Source organism: Eptatretus burgeri, chromosome 16, assembly GCF_056783735.1.
Source record: "Eptatretus burgeri isolate ZD-2024b chromosome 16, Ebu_testis_v1, whole genome shotgun sequence".
NCBI lineage: Eukaryota > Metazoa > Chordata > Myxini > Myxiniformes > Myxinidae > Eptatretus > Eptatretus burgeri.
The window spans coordinates 51,887,131-51,902,314 of NC_140976.1; the positions used below are offsets into that span (position 1 = coordinate 51,887,131).

General features: G+C 40.8%; 1 protein-coding gene across 1 annotated transcript in view; it reads left to right on the forward strand.

Moving 5' to 3' along the window:
• LOC147011061 (sodium- and chloride-dependent GABA transporter ine-like) overlaps positions 1-15,184 on the forward strand; it is a 205,902-nt gene that overhangs the window by 108,338 nt on the left and 82,380 nt on the right. Inside the window, exons 9-11 of the mRNA XM_085859605.1 lie at positions 3,038-3,150; positions 7,126-7,266; positions 13,606-13,705. Of these exons, the coding sequence (XP_085715731.1) occupies positions 3,038-3,150; positions 7,126-7,266; positions 13,606-13,705 (354 nt within the window). The remainder of the gene's footprint in view (positions 1-3,037; positions 3,151-7,125; positions 7,267-13,605; positions 13,706-15,184) is intronic.

Genomic DNA, 15,184 nt, shown 5'->3' on the forward strand with positions numbered 1-15,184 from the left:
CGGTTTGGAGACAAAGTGAGAGAGGCGAGATTGAGATGGTTTGGACATGTGCACAGGAGGGAAACGGAGTATATCGGGAGAAGGATGTTGAAGATGGAGCCGCCAGGCAGGAGGAGAAGAGGAAGGCCAAAGAAGAGGTTCATGGATGCGGTGAGGGCGGACATGCGGGTGGTTGGAGTTTCAATGGAAGATGTGGAGGATAGAGCGAAATGGAGACGGTTGGTCCGCTGTGGCGACCCCTAACGGGAGCAAGCCGAAAGAGGAAGAAGAAGAAGTTAAATGAGTTTACTTCAATCTCATGATGAAAAATGAAAAATATCATCCATTGTAGATGTGAAAGCCTGGTGTTGGCGCAGTGGTTAGGGCAGCGGCTTGGGATCCAAGAGGTCCTGAGTTCAAGCCCCGTTGAGCCACTGAATTAATACACCAGGGGGTTGACTCAGCCTGTCATCCTTCCGAGGTCGGCGAAATGAGTACCAGTATACTGGGCCGGTGTATACCCCGGTTAAAATAGGTGTACCATATCCCTGTGTCGTAAGAGGCGACCAGGGTTGCGTCAGGAAGGGCATCCGGCGTAAAACATGTGCCAAATCACTATGCGGATCATAATGGATGATCCGCTGTGGCGACCCCTAACGGGAGCAGCCGAAAGAAGAAGAAGAAGATCATCCATTGTAGATGTGAATGAGAATTATTTTTCTTTGTCAGCGTTTGGAACACGAAAGACGTCAGTGTTCATGTCTCCCTCCCTTTAGTCTGCCACCCTCTGTCCTCTATCTCTCACTGTCTATGCTCCCTCTGTCCTCTCTCTCCTCTCCCTCCGTCCTCTCTCTCCCCTCCCTCCGTCCTCTCTCCGTCAAAATCAAGGTCCGAGATCTTGACATTCCCAAACGATGCACCGCAACTTGATCTCTCCGACATCCTCCCTAAAATCCAGTCCATACAAGTGCTGAAAAGTGTGGGGGCCAGTACACATCCCTGACGAACTCCAGTAACAACTGGAAATAAGTCAGAGGTGGTACCACCACACTTCACAGCACTCTCAGAACCAGAGTAGAGTTCAGACATCAGATCGATCAGTTTTGGTGGCACCCCACGAAGACCAAGAATCCTCCAGAGGACATCCCGATTCACTGAATCGAACACTTTACAGAGATCAACATAGGCTGCAAGCAGCCCCTGCCGAAACTCTCGTCTGCGTTCGGTGAGGACACGAAGGGCAAGGATACGGTCAATCGTTGACCTCTTTGGTGTAAAGCCTGACTGCTCTGGACGCTGGTGCTCAAGCAGATGGTGGCGAACCCTATCAAGAATTATCCGAGCAAAGACCTTGCCCGGCACTGAGAGCAGCGTCACCCCTCGGTAGTTGTTGCAGTCTTGGCGATCACCCTTCCCTTTCCAGAGAGGGACAACAAGGCCCCTCTTCAGTCAGTTGGGATGATGCCTGTGTTCCAGGCAGAGCACAAAACTTCATGCAACGACATGAGTGCAGCATTTCCACCAGCCTTGAGAAGTTCGGCATGGATGCCACAAATCCCTGGAGCTTTGCCCCATTTCAACTGGTTCACCGCAGCCCGTGTTTCCACAAGCGAAGGTAGACCACAGTTGATTCGAGGGTCAGCAACAGGGATTGTAACACCCTTGACGTCCAATTCGACAGCTGGGGGATCAGCCTGGTACAACCGCTCAAAGTAACCGGCCCAGCCGGCCTTCACTTCAGACACCTCTGTCAAGAGCCTACCACTCTCTGCTCGAACTGCAGTGCTCCGAGGGATGGGCTTGGATGAACGTAATGCGCGAATTCCCCTGTAAGCGGGACGAGAATCACCTGTCCACAGGTCATGCTCTACCCCCTCACAGATTCCTCGCACATAGACCTCCTTGTCCACCCTCAGTGCACGTACAGTTTTACGCCTCAGCTCTCTGAACAGCTCAGCTCTGCCATTCAGCCTGGCCCTGCGACTCTGGTCAATGGTATCCAGTGTCCCTTGAGAGACAAAATTCTTCTTTGCCCTGCGGTGAGTTCCAAGACATCCACCAGGAGGTGGAGGACATCCACCATTTATAGGAGGAATTTTCAAAATCGGAGATGGTTACTGTCTGCGCAGGGTATTTTTACATATATATGCCAAGTTTCAGGAAGTTTAAATGAAAACTGTAGGCTGTGAAACAAAAAAGTCCACAAGAAGAAGATGACGAACAACAACGTCAGAAAGACTTAGAGATCCTCAACGAGGATCTAAAAATGTCAAAAAATTAGGAACGACGTCATAAAAATTTATATGACGTCATAGTGATGTATCATATGTGCTGTAATTCATCTCTGCTCATGCCCTATTCGATTCCCGCAAACATAATTCAAAAAGCTTGCCTAGTTTCGGAGATAATTTTTTAGGCAATTTTAATTAGCGGAGATATTTCGACATCATAACTTTTTTTTTCTTGGAGGAATTTTCAAAATGGGAGACCGTTACTGTCTGCACAGGGTATTTTTATATATATATATATATCAAGTTTCAGGAAGTTTCGATGAAAACTGAAGGCTGTGAAACAAAAAAGTCCACAAGAACAACAATGTGACTAAGACTTCGAGATCCTCCACGAGGATCTAAAATATTGACGATCACTGATAGAAACCAAGCTGTGTCCATAAACCAAAGAGGATGATTCTTAAAGTTTTTTTCACTTACCATGAAGTGAATGAAGGAAGGGTGTGTAATTAATGTTGCATTGATGGGTTGTTGACTAACATTGCCCCCCCTCCCCCACCATGTGATTGGAGCAGCTTTGATGTAAATTGGAAAAACGTTACACTTCAGAAGGTTTGATAATATTTCTCATAAGTAAATCGAGTATTGGCCTTCTGTGCATGGTACGATGTAAATTTCATTTTATTTTCATCGAAAGAGCCATCAAATGTGAACAAGTTTCTACCCTTGATATTTTCTATTCTTGCTAATGTTGTGCCTATCACACCTTGTTATTTTGTATGCCATTGCTGATATTGTGTCTAATGATAAATTATTCCGACTTTTAGGCCCTGGCCTGGTGTTTATGATTTACCCTGAGGTGCTTTCAACAATGCCACTTGCATCTGTCTGGGCCGTTTCTTTCTTCTTCATGCTCTTCTGCCTGGGCATTGACTCCCTGGTAACCTGTGCAACAATCATTTGGACAAAGGGGCAAATTAATAATCACATCCCCACTCCAACACTCCTACATTATGCAAGTCAGAGTTCCTTGTTTTTAAAAAAGGGAAGACAAGAAAAACTAGATATCTATGATCACAAATTGATGCCAAAGGTTTGCCTTCCCCAGTTCCCACGATACAATTTTGACAACATTATGCTTGATCCACCATATCACCTTGACATTCAACATTTAGGGCAAGATTGTAAATTAAGAAAATCTGTCCCATCTACGATACAGCATGTCGATCAAATTCAACGTCATGAAAATCGGAGGAAAATCGTTCAAGTTTTGATCAAAGAGGTGTTTTTTGTTAACTCGGTGACAATCTGAAAAAAGTGGGTCAAGGACGCACATCAAATATCAGGTACACACTTCCCTGCATGTCCACTATTATGATGCAAGAGCATCTTGGAAGGCCAAGCAGTCTTTCAGATTACGCATTGGCAAAATTGAGTGATGACAAACAATGTTTTTTTGTCACACTGCCATTTGAAATTGACCTTTAACTCAGAGGGGTATCATGTGAATTATGCGTAAATGAGGATTGGTCTCAGCTATATAGAGAGGGCAATTTCGTTCTGGTCAAACAAAGCCTTCGTCGAGTGATGGGGAAACATGTTCAAATGTCTAAAATTAGGTCATGACTTTAAAAATAGGTCAAAGTCAAACATGTCAACCCCGCATAATTTTTATTCCGATTATTGCTGCAAAATTTCATTCTGAAAGTCACAGTTCAGAACTGCAGCTCAGACATTGGCAAAAAAGGTAGAAAAACCTAAATGGTGGTTCAGTCGTCCTTGGGGTGTAAGACCTTGACGTTTCACTTTGAGGGCTTGATGTAACTTAAACGTAAATGCAACTTACTCCAGCCTAGCACGAGAGGGAAATTTTGATTTTATCAGACAAATCTTAATTGAGTTAGGGTGAAAAATGTTAAAAGTCCATAATTCGCTCATAACCTTGAAAATTAGGTCAAAGTCAAAAAACGTCAATCCCCCATTACTGATGCAAAATTTTATTCAGAAAGTCACAGTTGGCTCTAAATTTAAAAAAAAAAAAAATAGAAGAGCACTCAGTAGAATGAATACCTCCGCCCTGTAATGCCTGATCTATGAGAACATATCTGGCCCAATACATTTTTGAAATATCATGCTGAATATCGTTTATGAGCACGATCTCTCAATGCTGATGAATCACTTTAAAAACTAAATAACTCTCTTATCCAGATCCGGATTCGGATCTTCACCAAAATTGAATCAATTTGTCATGGTCACACCCCCAAATTGTCCACCAAGTTTCAACCAAATCCGTACACAACTTTTTGAGATATCGGTTTAGCCCTATCTCTCAATCAATGGCGAAGAATCACTTTAAAATTTTCAGATCCACATCAATGCCAAAATCTAAACAGTTCATCCTTGTCACACACCGGACCAGTCCACAAAATTTCATCCGGATCCACCCACAACTTTTTGAGAAATCCTGAACAAAAACAAACAGACAAACAAACAAGAAGATGTCGTGCAGAGCACGACACAAGCAAAGTCCATAAAACAAATTTGACCTCAAAAATAATTGGTGGTTGAATTCATTGAACTGATCTGCAAATTCTCTTCAAATTTGTAGTCAATGACATGAAAATTGAGGATACAAGAAATACCTCCTTAGTTGTTGACCTTTGGTCAAGGTTGACCTTTTGGTCTGTGTTGACCTAAAAAAATAGATGGCTGGTTAAATTCTCCACCTGAAATATATATCCTCCTCAAATTTCAAGTCAATCGGAAGAAAATGGAGGATTTTTGCAATACCAACTTAGTTGTTGACATTGAGCCTATTTTGCCCTTTAGGTTAATGCTGACCTCAAAAATGATTGGCTGGTTGAATTCAGTGACCTGAAATATAAATCCTCTTCAAATTTCAAGTCTTTCAGATGAAAATTGACAATTTAATAAATTCGTCCGATGTTGACCTTTTCGTCCATGTTGACCTCCAAAATAATTGGCGGGTTGAAATCAGTGACCTGAAATCTAGATCATCTTCAAATTTCAAGTCATTCAGATGAAAATTGAGGATTTTAGAAAACTCACCAAAGTTGTTGACCTTTGGCCGATGTTGAGCTTTTGACCTTTTGACCTCAAAAACATTAGGCTTCTTTTTGATGACAAACTCTACCATGTGGTGAAGTTTCGTGAAGATCGGTTTGAAATTGCGACCTGTCAGCAACAAACAGACAAACCGACAGACAGAATAACAAAATCGAATGACCAATATACTTGAAAAATATTCGATTTTGCAAGTTACAAACAAACATACAGAAAGAAGTGAAAACATAACCTCCTTCACCTTCGGTGGCAGAGATTCTTAAAAAACCATTAATGGTGATTTTGTCCTCCTTGGCAATGAAGAAACTCTGAGGTAACATTAAAATTACTGGCACTAATTGTGGAACAACACCTCACAGCAGCGATAAGCCCAGCCCGATCCTGCAGGCATAATGGCAGCCTTAATTAGGATGCAACATGAAGTACATAGGAAGTAAGCAGGCAGCATAGCATTTGCTTGAACATGAGTGTCTCCATCATCCATTTATGATATAATTCCATTTCTAAATCGGTCTCACAATTCAGACTTTCATTTGAGACATACATCACCAAACTGTACAACTACACTTCTGTAAATTTCACCTGGTTTGACATTCTTGTGTTCTGCAACACTACTCCAGAGCTCAGGGCATAGTGATGGACAACATCTTAGAAATTCCCATAATTATTTTTGCAGATATGTTGTCACTTCACATAACAGTTGCAGGACATTACCCTTATGGCTCCACACATCTTGTGATGCATCACTATGCTGAATCTGCGCATATTGAAGAATATTGTTACGGTTATGGGGGTCGATGGAAGAAATTAATAGGAACGTTACGATTGAATACAGTTGTTTGGTCCGTGGACGTGTAGGAGACATCTTGATGTAAATTAAGGAGGGAAACTGAGCTTAAGTGGTACTTGTCACCACACTGGGGGAGGGGGAGGGTGTGGTGTTAATTACGAAGGGACTAAGGACAAGCTCCCCAGTATGTGATTGCCCCCCCCCCCCGTGCCTTTCCCCTATGTTTTTGGTATTACAAACCTGCAATGGACTATTACAACCGAGCTGAATGACCAAGTAGGAGAAGCCCCACCTCCAATCTTGATGGCAGGCAAAGTCACACCGCTGACACTGCTGATTGATGGGCGTGACATCAGAAGTGAGGCACGCGTGCCGAACAGGAGAGAAGGCCCACCTTTCCGGGTTTCGCGCGAGCAAGCCACGCCCCGGAGATGGAACGATTGTTCAGTGTGACGTCAAGAGAGATCGCGAGAGGAACGCACGAGTACGGAGTGAGGGACGCACGCGGTCGAGAGAGGCCGGAGCTAGGAGATGGCCTGAAAGACCAGGGCTGGATGGCTGGCTTTACCTCGATGCATGAAGAAGACGGCATGATTCTCGTATTCCTGAAACCCGTGACAATGGCACCCACGATAATTGAGGGTTTATTGTATTTATAGATTTATAATTCTACACAGGGTTAATTGCAAAAATGATATGCAAAGCAACAAGGGATTGAGAGATATCTCTTTATGTTGACATGTTGAAATTTGTAGCAATAGCACACAAATCTTTGAGACAAATCCTTTCCCATGATTCTCTCTGTTTGTTTGGTTTTTTTTACTTATTGATCACAGGTGACCGCCAAAAAATGATTTTGTTAAATCTGCATGAAACAATTGTGTCCATTTTAAAAATTGACTTGCATCACCTCATTTAAAATTGTCGATTGAAGTATGATTGCTTTGTTAAACAAATATTACAAAATCCTTTATGTTGTTTTCATTTACAGTATTGTGAAGTGATCAATCTCTACTTTGTGTTTCTCACTCAATGTTCCAGTTTGCAAATGTGGAGACGATTGCTACGTTCGTGATCGACAGCTGTGGCCCGTACCTGCTCCAAAAACTTCAAAGAAAAGAGTTTGTGGTTCTGCTTATCTGTTTCATTCAAATGATAATGGGAATTCCTTACACCACCCAGGTATGCAGTGCAAGCAGGAACTGACCATATGATTGGGAGAAAAACCTAAATGGTGATTCAGTCGTCCTTGGGGTGTAAGACCTTGACGTTTAACTTTGAGGGGTATGATGTAAGTACATTGAGGGGTGTATTTTAAACATAGGTTTAATATCACATATTTGTGAATACACCACAAACACTAGAGTCTTAATGTGAACCAAGTACATCATACGATTAGACTCAAAAAGCTGAAAGTGACAAGCTAGCTGAAGCAGAACGTATTCAGAAAGTATAACGTTACGTTGGAGAGGATATACATTTAGAATGTTAAAGTAGAATGGTGCATGTGTTTGTGTAGGTTAGAGCCTTCTTTTGAACCAGGGACCCATTGTATGAGGTTGTGATGTTGTGCATGCCATTTGAGGTGGCAAAGAGTAGATAGTAGCTTGTACATGTTGCTGTGTTTGAGCCTGGGGAGTAACTGCTGAAATCTACCTGTTTGGGTTCTTCCTGACATCTTTATTCTTGGTTCTTTCACACTTTATAATTTTTTTTTTTCACAATTCTCTTTATCTATCTATAATTCCAGCAATGTGTGTGTGTGTGTGTGTTTGTGCGCGCGCGTGCATGCGTGCGTACGTGTCTGTCTGTCTGCGACTGCAGTTTCTCGACGACCGCCAGTCCAATCTGATTGAAACTTGCCAGGAATATTGCCGGGGACCCACAGATGTGCCTTTTCAAGGTTTGATATCAATCAGACGAGCAGTTCCCAAGCTATGGCCATTTATCTGTCGACCAATGACAGGACACGGTGCTATGACATCAAGGATGACATCACAATTCATCTTTATTTATTTATTTTTGCACGATTGTCGTCACAATTCTTCTTCTTCTTCGTTTGGTATGACGTCACAATCGACGCTGGGGACCTGAGTATGTGCCTTTTCAAGGTTTGATATTAATCGAACGAGCGGTTCCCAAGTTACGGCCATTTATTAGCCTACCAATGACAGGACACGGTGCTATGACATCACTATTACGTCACAATTAATGTTTTTTTTTTTTGCACGATTGATGTCACAATTCTTCTTCTTCTTCGTTTGGTATGACGTCACAATCACAATTGCCCTGTGATCTTTTGTGATCACAATCGCAATTGCACAACTGCACAAGGGGCGTCACAATTCAAGAGAGGGGGAGAGGAGGGGCGAGAGAGGGGGGGTGAGAGTGGGGGCAAGAGAGAGGGGCGAGAGAGGAGGGCGAGACCAGGGGGGGAGGGGGGGCAAGAGAGGGGAGGCGAGAGAGAGAGGGGGCATCAGTTCTTCTTCTTCTTCTTCGTTTGGTATGACGTCACAATTGACGCTGGGGACCTGAGTATGTTTCCAAGGTGTTTCCCAAGTTATGGCCATTTATGATACGGTTGGTTCGATCTAATTAAAACAATGCCCCAATGCAGTCGTCATTTACGAGAGCGAAGGAACAAAGCTGCACATACTGGCATGCACCTACGGGCCCGCCCTAGTTCATTCTAATTCTCGTTTTTTCTTCTATTTCATCTCTGTCACTCTCTATTTCTCCCTTTAATTATCTATCTTTTTCAGGAGAAGTGAATTCTTTCAGAAAGTTTTCTGTGAGGTTCACTTGGCTGTGCCTGGATGGGTTTGATGGGAGAGGAGTAACAGCTGAAACCCGAATCCTATCCAGGTTCCTCCTGCTGACTCCATATTTGCTTTTTACTTCTCTGGATTCCTTCTTGGTCTTCTGTTTGATAGGAAAGTGCAACTTGCATATGTCTTCTCTGTAAAGCCAGACAACGCACCCAACAGGGAAAGGAAGGGTGCATTTTTATGTCTTGGTACTTCGTGTGTGGGCCGACAAACTCCCCTTGTGGCTAAATTAACAGATCAATTTATTAATTATTATTTATTTTCTTACTCATCTGGGAAATATCTCAGACACCTTTTGAGGTCGGAAGCTGATATTTCGATGTGAAAAGTGACCAAGTGATTTGGCGACAAACAACATTTTTGATTAATTAATTAATTATTTTCCTTCTTATTTCTTTGGTTGATATTTCAGCCATTCTTTGAGGTAGGAAGCTGACATTTGGGAAAAAAGTGAAGATGTGCTCTGGCAAAATCGTTATATTTTTTATTTTTTAATTAATCAAATAATTGATTTATTACTGAATTACTATCGATTTATAAATGACATTTATTTTATTTCTCGTCCTGGCAATATCTCAGGCACATTTTCAGTGAGGAAGCTGATACTTGGACATGACAGTGTCCAAGTGATTTGGCTATAAAGGGTATTTTTAACTTATTTATTAAACAATTACTTATTTAATTTTTTTTATTAATCACTCAATTTTTAAAAAGTCACAGATTCCGATAAAACACAAGTGGTTCAGGTTTACTTTTGGCCAATTGATTAAGAAATTACTTATTTTACGATTATTATTTATTTATTTTAATTATGCAATTCATCAATGAATTATTGTACACCGCTGTCTCCCAGTTCCGTATCGATGGGTATGACGGTATTTGTTATTTGGGTTATGACGTCATACATGGGTATGACGCTAGGTATTTGTTATTTACATATTTGGCATGGGGGCGGTGTACTTTGAATGTTCCGCTACTTGTACACAGCTCCTTCCCAATTCCATATCCAGGCAATACATGACGTCATCGCGGGATGCCGAAGGAAGGGAGTATTCATTTTTTGCTCTGTTTTCTTTCTTGTTTGTTGCTTGTAACTTGCAAAATCGAAGATTTTTCAGGTATATTGGTCAGTTAATTTTTTTAGTCTGTCTTTCAGTCGGTTTGTCTGTTTGTCTGACTGTCAGTTAAAAATTGTGACCTGTAGGTGATAAACAAATCTTCACGAAACTTCACCAAAAGGTGGAGTTTGTCATGAGGAGGAAGCCTATTTTGAAGTCAAAACATCAAAAGGTCAATGTAGGCCAAATGTCAACAACTAAGGTGAGATTTCTAAAATCCTCAATTTTCATCCGATTAACTTGCAATTTGAAGAGGATTTATATTTCATGTCACTGAATTCAACCAGCCAATTATTTTTAAGGTCAACATGGACTAAAACGTTAACATAGGCTGAAGGTCAACAACTAAGGTGGTATTTCTAAAATCCTCAATTTTCATCCGATTGACTTGAAATTTGAAGAGGCGTTGCATATTTGGTCAATGAGTTCAACCACCAATTATTTGTTTAAGGTCAAATTTGTTTTTATCGATTTTGCGAGTATCCTGATCTGCTCGACATCATCTTCTTGTTGTTTTGCTGTCTGTTTGTCTGTCATTCGCCTACAGGTCACACTATAAAACCAATCTTCACAAAACTTCACCAAGCTGTGGAGGTGGTCTCAGCTGAGAAGCCTATTGATTTTGAGGTCAAAGGCCCAAGGTTAACAACTCGGGTGGTGTTTCTAAAATCCTCGTTTTTCATCCCATTGACTTGAAATTTGTAGAGGAAAATAGTTCAGGTCACTGATTTCAACCAGCCGATTATTTTTGAGGTCAACAAAGACCAAAAGGTTAACATAGGCCAGAGGTCAACAACTTGGGTGGGATTTCTAAAGTCGTCATTTTTCATCCGATTGACTTGAAAATTAAACAGCAATTGCATAGTCAACATTGGCCAAAGGTCAACAACTTAGGTGAGATTTCTAAAATCGTTATTTTTCATCTGGTTGACTTGAAATGAAATAGCAATTGCATTTGCATCACTGAATTGGGAAACCCACTATTTTTGAGATCAAAAGCTCGAAGGTCAAACTTCTAAAATCATCAATATTCAGCTGAAAAATCATCAATTTACATCCTATTAACTTGAGAGTTGAACAAGATTTGCACTGTCCATCACTGAATTGGGAAAGCAATAATTTTTGAGGTCAAAGCGCCAAAGATCAACTAAGGGTAAAACTTCTAAAATCATCAAATTTAAATTCACCGAAGACGCCCAGCGATGTTGCGTGCTGAAGGATTTTTTTTATTTGTCATGGGGATGGTGTATGTTGAATGTACCTGTACTTGTTTTCTTTCTAATATGTCCTGATGATATCTCAGCTATCCTTTGAGCTGGGAATCTCAAACTTTTGGAGAAAAGTGAAGATGTGCTTTTGCAAAAACTACTTTTATTTTTGAATTCATTGATTAATTGATTAAGTACTCAATTATTACCGATTTATTAATTACTTATTTTTTTATTTCCCATTTGGGCAATATCTCAGGCACCTTTTGAGCAAGGAAGCTGATATTTGGACACGACTGTGAACAAGAGATTTTGGTATAAAGTGTGTTTTTGATTTATTGATGAATCAATTAATTATTTCATTTTTCGATTAATTACTCAATTTTCAAAAAGTTGGAGATTTGGATAAAAGTGGTGGTATAGGTATGCTATTAACCAATTGATTAAGAAATTAATTATTTTACTATTATTATTTATATATTTTAATTATGCAATTAACCAATCAAATATTGTACACCGCTCCCTCCCAATTCCTTCTTCATGTTCTGCAAAGCGGCATCACCAGGCGCTGAAGTCACCCCGGTGATGTCGCACACTGGAGGATTTGTTATTGAATTATTTGGCATGGGGGTGGTGTACAATGAATGTACCTGTACTTGTTTTCTTTCTACAGGGTGCCCCACAGAAATCCAGGAAATTTGGTACAGTTTATTTTAAACAAAACAAAAGCAAACTTAGATGTAGTATAAAAAAAGATGTATATTTGATAACTGCTGCATTCTGAAATAAAACGAAAAAACGGTTAGAAAATTTTTATGTTAGTTTATTGATATGGTAAAGTACGGCAAAATAAATCTCAAAATCTCAAATTTCCTGGTTTTCTGTGGGGCACCCTGTAGTTTGTCCTGATGATATCTCAGCCACCTTTGAGCTGGAAAGCTGAAACTTGGGGAGAAAAGTGAAGACGTGCTTTGGCAAAACATAATTTTTATTTTTGATTAATCAATTCATTGATTAAGTCCTTAATTATTATCGATATATTTATTACTTATTTATTTTCTTTCTCATCTGGGCAATATCTAAGGTACCTTTTGAGTGGGGAAGCTAATATTTGGAGATGACAGTGAACAAGTGCTTTGGCTGTAAAGGCTGTAAACAAGTGCTTTTTGATTTATTGATGAATCAATTAATCGATTTATTTTTCGATTAATTAATTAATTTTCAAAAAGTAACAGCTTCGGATGAAACATTGGTGGTTTTGGTATGCTATAGCCAATTGATAAAGTAATTTATTTTTTACGATTATTATTTATTTTAATTATGCAATTAATCAATCAATGATTGTACTCCGCTCCCTCAGATTTTCCATCTCCATGTGATGTACAGCCAGTAAGTATCATTTGTACACATTAACTTTTGAAGTACACATATGGTGCCAATAGAAAGTGTACACCCCCTTTCCAAACTTTCACCTTTGGTTGCCTTGTTGCCTTGAAATAAATTGCATTAAATCAGGCTTTTCCCACTTTTATTTACACACCGTAACCCACAACTTCCAAGTGAAAAATAAATTATTCAGATTTCAGAAAATTAATTTGTTTTAAAAACGAGTTAATACTTGATAGAAGCATCTTTGACAGCAATTTCAGCTGCGAGTCTGTGTCAATGGGTCTCTACCAACTTTGCACACCTTGATTGGGCAATATTTGCCCATTCTTCTCTAAAAAAAAATCTTAAGCTCAGTCAAGTTGCATGGGGAGCATTGATGGACAGCAATATTCAAGTCATGCCACAGATTTTCGATTGGATTGAGGTCGGGGCTCTGACTGGGCCACTCAAGGACATTTCTCTCTTTGTTCCTTAGCCACTCCAATGTAGCTTTGGTCGTGTGCTTCGTGTCGTTGTCATGCTGAAAGGTGAACTTCTGTCCCAATTTCAGCTTTCATGCAGAGTGCAGGAGGTTTTCCTCCAGGATTTTTCTGTATTTTGTTTTGTCTGTTTTTTTTCTGGATGGCCTTTGCTTTTTGGATGCCTTCTCCTTTGATTTTGCATGAAAAATTTCTGTCTCCAAGACAGTATCAGTATTTGCCTGTATTATCAGTCTCACAGGATCCAAGGTGTGATCCATATTTATGGAATGTGCAGCATAAGTAAATTTTCCAAATATCCTTTGTTGATGGCTCGGTCACGTTCTTTGCAATTGGTCTTAATCGGCAGCATGTTGTCGCTGCCAAGTAACCTCAGTATTGATTGTACACAATGATGATTGTAACAATGTTGTACACATTTTATTTTTAACCAGTTATGATGCCATCCAGTATAATATGGACAATTCAACCACGAGAAATCCTGCCTCTCTTCCTGCAGAGTGGAATGTATTTGTTCCAGTCGATACAAAGTTATGTTCTTTTTTTCATCTCTCCATTTACTGCATTCAGCGAGCTGGTTGTGATCTGCTGGATATATGGTGAGCATCTTAATCAAATTATAGATTGTGATGAAAATATTAATATCATTGAAGATAAAATAATCTTTAATATTTGACAACCATTCCTGTGTGATTTTTTTAAAAGTCCAAGCTCATGGTGGAGCGAGAACATAGAATGGATCAGGACAGAACAGAACAAAAGGAATGTCAGCAGGGTTGAAGTACAAAATAGAGGGAGGCTTGGAGAAATATGGGATATCGGGAAATAATGCGGGCTCGAAGACAACACACAGGGTGAACAAGTTGGATACAGAATCCAAACTCTTAAGAAGGAAAAAGTGGAAACTTAGAAAAAGGTAGGCTTAGGGAGGCTTAATCGAGAGTAGAAATGATCATGGTTTTGAATGGGGGATGATCTGAGATGGTGGGGTACAGCTCTTTTGAAGATCTGGAGGGAAGAATGAGATTGAAGAGAATTTGGAAGTGTGTTGTTGATATCGCTCAGACAAGTATTGGCCCACGGTGAGGTGGAGTGGTTCTGTGGATCAGGCTGAATTTCATCTTTGTGTGTGGAATTGACTCGGCACGTGGTGAGGTGGAGTGGTTCAGCAGATTGGACTGAATTTCACCCTTGGGCCTGTAAACTTAGTTCAGCATGTGGTGAGATGGAGTGGCTCCACGATGCAGGCCACCTTACGCCCTTAGGCCAGTGGCCTCAGCTAGATTTCCTTTGCATGTTGGCCCTGCAGTGCAGGCTACTGGCAGACCAAGAGTGGCAGACATACTGAACAGAGAAAATTGCATGTGGGAGATGAGGATTGCGTGAGTTATACGAGGATCAAACTGAGTGGCAGTAATTGAGTGTGAAAAGCATTTACTGTGTTTAGTTTGAAATTTTTTCACTTTTTCTTTTTTACTTTGGTGTGGGAAAAGTGAAAGGAGTCAAGTGTTGAGGGTGAAAATGAGAACAATGGGATGAGATTTGGGATGGACGAAAGAGGTGGGTGTGTGTGTGTGTGTGTGTGTGTGTGTGTGTGTGTGTGTGTGTGTGTGTGTGTGTGTATGTGTGTGTGTGTATGTGTGTGCGCGTGTGTGTGTGTGTGTGTGTGTGTGTGTGCGTGTGTGTGTGTGTGAGTGGGGGTGTGCATACACAGAATGGGGGCAGCAGGCAAGAGCAGTTGGGACAGCAGGTCAGCATTGCTTAATGATGGCCTGAACGTCCCTAATTATTCAAAATTGTACTACCCCGGGCAGCGATGTCTGGCCAGGTAGTTTGAATGTGGAATCAATTGGGGGTGGAGAGAAGTCACAGTGGTGGAGATGATGCAGAGAATGAGGTGGGAAGTGTTGCGTGTGGAGGTGACAGGGCAAGGAGGATGGTAGGAGGATACAAGCTATTGCACGTGGATGAGGATGGAAGAAGTAATGTTGTGGGACTAATAGTATGAGAAGAGATCAGTGATGTGGATTTTTCTCCCAACCTCAGAGTGATCGTTGTCGGATTCTTCCTGGTTGATT